The sequence below is a fragment of the Mercenaria mercenaria genome, chromosome 4, assembly GCF_021730395.1.
Source record: "Mercenaria mercenaria strain notata chromosome 4, MADL_Memer_1, whole genome shotgun sequence".
Taxonomy (NCBI): Eukaryota; Metazoa; Mollusca; class Bivalvia; order Venerida; family Veneridae; genus Mercenaria; species Mercenaria mercenaria.
Window position 1 is genome coordinate 100,396,192 of NC_069364.1, and position 6,000 is coordinate 100,402,191.

At 34.6% G+C, this 6,000-nt stretch overlaps 2 protein-coding genes across 4 annotated transcripts in view; one reads left to right on the top strand and one right to left on the bottom strand.

Moving 5' to 3' along the window:
- LOC123552518 (uncharacterized) overlaps nt 1–1,240 on the bottom strand; it is a 94,631-nt gene extending 93,391 nt beyond the window's left edge. For 2 of the 3 annotated variants that reach the window (XM_053542040.1, XM_045342234.2), the window contains exon 1: nt 1,096–1,240. The gene's annotated coding sequence lies outside the window, so the exon portion shown is untranslated. The remainder of the gene's footprint in view (nt 1–1,095) is intronic. The other variant, XM_053542039.1, reaches the window with a different exon arrangement.
- Nucleotides 1,241–2,319: 1,079 nt separating this feature from the next.
- LOC123552517 (uncharacterized) lies at nt 2,320–5,799 on the top strand. The gene is made up of 3 exons (XM_045342233.2): nt 2,320–2,476; nt 3,143–3,439; nt 4,885–5,799. Exons 2-3 carry the CDS (start codon nt 3,148–3,150, stop codon nt 5,436–5,438), a joined length of 846 nt encoding a protein of 281 aa, XP_045198168.2. The 5' UTR covers nt 2,320–2,476; nt 3,143–3,147; the 3' UTR covers nt 5,439–5,799.
- The last annotated feature ends 201 nt before the right edge of the window (nt 5,800–6,000 follow it).

A 6,000-nucleotide genomic window follows, 5' to 3' on the forward strand; every position in this document is an offset into this window, starting at 1 on the left:
TCAGGATGGAAAAGTAAATAGGTGTATCAAAATTTATAAAAGTCTAAGCAGGCCCAGCTCCAGGGCCGGGCCGATGGGGCTTGTGCCCCCCAATGGGCCGAGAAATGACCTACACTCATCAAAGATGTCCCCTACTGTTTTGGCATTGGAATAATTTTTTCTCAAAATTTAGACCCAGAAACACACCGAAGGCCACCATTTCATATCTGTATTTCGAAATTTTCCAGGGGGACCCCCAACCCCTCATTTACCTCACAATTAGATCTTGAAATGCACCAGAGGCCACCATTCCATGGCATTTAAAAAAAAAATCCAGGTGGAAAGCCCACTGACCCCCTAAAATGAGGGGAATACAGTCACCAGTAAATGCTCCAGATGCCACCATTTCATATGCGTAGATCTGGTATTTCAAAAAAATTTCCAGGGGAACCCCACTGACTCCCCTAACATGGGCAAACTTGCACCCCTCCAATACCTTCCCACTCTCAGCACTTGCTCTGCGCCTCAGCTGTGACATCTTCAGTCTATACTGGTGCCCCCCTCCACCCCCACCAAATTTCTGGATCAAGCCTGCTACCTTAAGGAGGGGGACACCAATCTGTCTAAAAAATAGAACGATATTCATCTCTTGAGTAGATTCTACAATTAGGTCAATTTAAATATTTGGACTAAATCCTTAACCAAACTGATACAGTTTGTGAAATAAATTTAAGTGTGATAATTTTGTTGTCGCTAAAGCAATCCATGCAATCTGTACAAATCATGAAGATTGCGCAATAGAACTAAAAGTCTATTATAAATGCCACTGAAATTCACTGACAGATCTATTCAACTGGTCTTTCTATGACATCATTGTTCAAATATGCACGCACAGAGGGACAAAGAATCTCAGATGAAAGAAGTGTTAAAATATAATAAGCATGTTACATAAGCCCTAAGTTGACCTTAAACAACCTTCTTCTGAAGAGTTACTCCCCTTGATCCAATTTTATTCTCAGCTTCCCTGTCAGAGCGTCTGCTAATAAACATTGTCAAAAATACAGAGCATATATCCTAATGAAAACACAAATTACATTATAAAAAAATCTATCGTACCTTTAATTCTGACCCCTTTTTGCTTGTATTAATCCTTTCTTTAGTTAAACACTGATGAAAGAAATACTGCGGCTTACCAAACTCCTTTTTACGTGCACATAAAACACAGTATCTCGGACGGCATTACTAAGGCTACATATCAAAGTTTATCCGAAGTATTGGAGATTTGTAACATGCGCACACAACATGATAATTTTCAGGGGCGATCCAAAATACTAAATATTCTACATTGTAATATTGAATGACAATGTGCGTTAATAATGAGTTCCATCCTGTAATGGAAAATTATTGTCCCCGAGTTGACCAGCAAATCGTCCTTATTGATTAATTAGAATGATCAGAAATTAATTTTCACAGATTTTATTTTAAATTGGGCCTAAATAGGCCTACTAGTCAAAGAGCCATAAAAATAAACTGTATTTTATACTTCTTTGAAATAGTCTATCAAACTTGTGAACTACGGAGTTGATAGAGCTAGATCTATACCTCATATTATGTAGCCTACCTACCATCACCACCACCATAGAGACTCCTTCAGACCATATAATCATGATAATGTATCTAAGACATTCGACAATAATGATGCAAAGAAGTATATGCCCTAAAATACATTTATTTTTATAGCTCTTTGAATGATGTTACATTTGATATAAAAAATAAATCCAGCACCCATTTAGATCTAGGCCTAGCCTATATTGGTTTCAAAGGATGCAGGCCAAGTTTGCTAAACATTTAGAAATGGCGAAATGACATTAAGCTTTAGATCTACAGTAATAATTAATTGTGTTCAGTAACACGGTCATATTATAGGTTTTACCAGAAACTAATATTGAAAAGATTTAAAAGACATAGTCACTAGGCCTACTAGATAAAAAAAAAATCAGAAAGAAAAAAAAATATAATATATAGGCCTACAACTGAAAGTAAGACTAAATTCTTAAAATCTATAAAATGCATTAATCCTAGATTTAATTGGATCTTCACAATCACAATGTAGGAGGTCATAATTGATAACGATAAGACACACCTCTCGTCTCTGGTATTGATGAAAAGGCGAAAATGTAAATACCATAGTACTACGAATACACTATACTTCATTCAAACCGTAACAAGTCACTTAACCGATATCGTTTATTCGCCGAGAGCTCCGAGCAAAGCAAACATGTGCAGAATGCGTGTTGAGCACATGATACAAATATTCTTTCATTGATGTCTGCCGTTTAACCAATCAGAGATCGACATGCTCCTTTACATGTGCATAATATATTCCGCCGACATTGCGCTCTCTTCTCCAGAACATAAACAACCGCGCACGGATAAATATATTGCGAGGAACACTACGTTAATTTTGTACTAACTGCGGATATAAACACTACTTAAAGTAAGTTCAAATTTCATATTTTTATTACAAAAAAAAAACCCTGTTATTTAACCCATTTGTTCTTTATTCACCAGTTTGTTCTGTAGACCAATAATCGAACAACAGTTTTTAATTTCAAATTTTATTTTTCTATCACGTATCACAAATATAATTTTCCTGAATTTAATGAAAATACAACGTTAATGCCTAAGCCCCTAAAATCCATTAATTTAACATTGATTATAGACAGAAATATACACAAAAGACAGGCCTCTCGGTCGTGCAAAATTACATGTATTATTTGATTTTTGTAAGAAGACTCACCCGTAACTAGGTGCATTTAGTAATTACATATTTTTTGAAAGATGAAACCATTGAAAACCTCTTTGGTCTACGAACTTTTTGATGAATTCGACAGGTGTACAATTTCCAACCCAGTAAAGTTACAATTTTAATGAAAATAAAATAAATTAAAGAATCCAAATTATTTTTTAAATGAAAATAAAAGAATTCCCAAAAACCTCATATGCAGCTGTTCTTAATTCACCTGTTTGTTCTCAAATCATATAGGCCTAATAATGAAGCTTACAAACATTTAATTCTTATTTTGAAATGTATTCAAGAACTTGTGACAAGTACGTTAATTTACATGATTTTACCTTGACAATTCTTTATTCATTCTTTCAGAAACAATGTCTTTGATGAACGTAAATGCCCGCTCTCCAATGGACATTGATCTAGGACTCTTCCACAACGAAGACGCAGACGAGACTTTCCTTAAAAGACTATCCGTATATGCCACCATTAGGCCAGGCGACCTGAAGAGCGATATCTCAGTCAGTCGGACAAATGGTCACAATTCCCTGACAGACCTCTTCAAAATATGGGACCTGAAAGAACAAACCGTTATTGGCAGTGAAGACGGACACGAAGAACACCTTCCAGAACAGCTTGAACTGAGAGACCACGAGCTGTCTGTGAAAGGTAGATATTAATCAAATTTTGTTTTATGATGATTACATAACAGCATCTGTTCATAAAAATAGCGCTTTTGAAACTAATTTCCATAGAAAAAATCCGCTTGAACTAAATATCTAGAAATATCAATCTTTTACCTCTTATTCTTGCCCGTTTTGTTGAAAATACATGTTTAAAAAAAAAAAAAAACCAAAAAAAAAAACCAAAAAAAAAACGCTAGACAGTGGTTTTAGACAACCACAGATATGTTTCAAAAGCGTTGTTTTACGGGCAACTGTGTGGAAGGACTTGCGAAGAAAGGCGTGTGAGAGTAAGAATATTGTATTGCGATCTAGTAAGTATCGTTATTACAAGAATGAGAGAATATCATTATACAGTTTTATCAAAAAAAGTTGAGAAATGATACCTAATGTACTAATACTTTAGCAACGATCAAAACAAAATTTAGAGACGAAGATTAAGTTACAAATATTGAACAAACAGACTCGCCGACGGACAGAATTTACATACGACTGTATGTTTTTTTTTATAATTCTATATATTTATAATAATTTTGTTGAACAATTGGACAAAAACGTGAATTTAGAATACGCAGATGTATAATTCATTATATTAAAGATGCTTGAAACAAACAGCAATTACTTCGTTAACGATTTAACTTTTTCAGAAAAATTGCTCGTATTTGGAGAGAGAGGTGCCCTTCATATATATTTCATTTTATATTTTGCATTCATGCTCGTTACTTTAATTTCAGAGGCCTCTTTTCCACTTCAAGTTTTGGCTGTTTTGAAATATGCTTTAACACAAAGTTCAATAAAATATATCAGAGGAGTGCATATATTTTGCCATTCTCTTTCTTTAAAACTAGAAAAAAAACGAAAATGCAAAACAAACTTAAACTGCTATGCAAAAAATAATAAAGAGGCCTCAATGTCTTGTCAGGAACACGTTTGTTACATGATAATTCTTTCAGATCTCTGAGCCAATCCAAGGACGGGAAATGTTCAGTTGCTTAGCAACTAAATGGAGCATGGATTTAATCCTCGAGTTCTTATTTGGCTGTGAGAGGTTAATGATTTTTCGAAACAGTTAATATTATTATATTTATAATAAATTCATTTTTTGCTACAATGCAAAAACGATGTGCACCAAAAGAAGCAGTGTGTCAAATAACATTTATAAAATACTAAAGGACACTGATTTTATATCAAAATGAAAACTAAGTAGTTTTTTTCCTTCTATAATATAAATGCTGTAATCTTTTTATTCCAATAAATTTGCCTTTTGAAGACATGTAAAAAATAGATTCGTTGAATAATTAGATCTCCATTAAATGTTCAGATTAATAATTGTTTTTCATTTTGATTTATTGATTTGCATTAAATCGGTGTTTTTATTCGAATTAATAAGTACAATGTAACTAGTTTCTAAAATTGAGCTTCTTTTTACAGGGTTTGAAATTGACAGTCGTATTGTTCCTGGTTTCCGCTACACTGTTCGCTACATTGGGACCAAAGAGTACCTTTTTGACGGGGAAGCGAGGCGTCTCGAAACCATTGGCCTCGGCTATGGCCGACGAATGACATTCCAGGGCGATAGTCTGAATTTCAACGACTGTTTTTTCTGGTCTGATAGCATTCCAGAGGGATTTGCTTTCAATATAGATGCGTTGAGAGAGGGAGATGCCTTCACTATTGCCGATGCCGAATCGCAATTAATTGGAACTGTTGAAGTCCAGAAAGTTGAATTTCCTCAAATTGAAAAAGACACTTTTATTGAAGGCAATGCTGTTGTTAAAAATGTTAAAGTTAGATTTGCATGCTTTGTGAAACTGTTCAACCACCATAACCAAAACTTGGTAAATGTTAACACCCAAGATTTTGAAGTTGTCGAAGGCATAGCTCAAACTGTAAAAGAAAGGGGCAGTAAGGAGGCTGTTGTTAAGCGCATCAGTGATGTGCATTTCAACTCCCTTGGAAAATGCACACTCCATTACGATCCTTGAATTATAACTGAACTTTATTTGATTTTTTATTATCAAAGTAAAGAGATAAAACACCCAAAATACCCAGCGTCACATCGGAACACATTGAATCTGAAAAGATCTCGTTTGGATAGATGCTTGCCAATTTCCTATTTAAACTAAACAAGACCTGAAAAAGAGTGCACATACGGGAAATTATTGAACTTGTATTAACACATTGCCATAGTTTTCTGTAAAATGGGAACGGGTTTCCTATTCCGGTATCACAAATGCCATTGACATTAAAATTATTATATACATAATTATGTTTACAGTTTAACATATTTGAGAATTATTTTCTTTCCTTGTTACTTGTTATTTTTAAATAAATGGGTAAAACCTGTACGAGTTCCTTTATTTTCCTTAATAGTGTTTCATTAGCGTACTTTCGGTATTTGAAATCATATCACTACATTTTTCATCCAACTAGGGGTATCAGTGGCAGAGTGGTTAAGGTCACTTGTCCCGCATCGGTATGTACTCGAGCCTTGCTCGGGGCGTTGGATTCTCCCTGTGAGGAAGCCATCCAGCTGGCTTATGGAAG

Coding starts and splice junctions, on each gene's coding strand:
- LOC123552517 (XM_045342233.2), top strand. CDS start 3,148: ATGTCTTTGATGAACGTAAATGCCCGCTCTCCAATGGACATTGATCTA. Junction 3,440..4,884: donor CCACGAGCTGTCTGTGAAAG/GTAGATATTAAT, acceptor TTCTTTTTACAG/GGTTTGAAATTGACAGTCGT.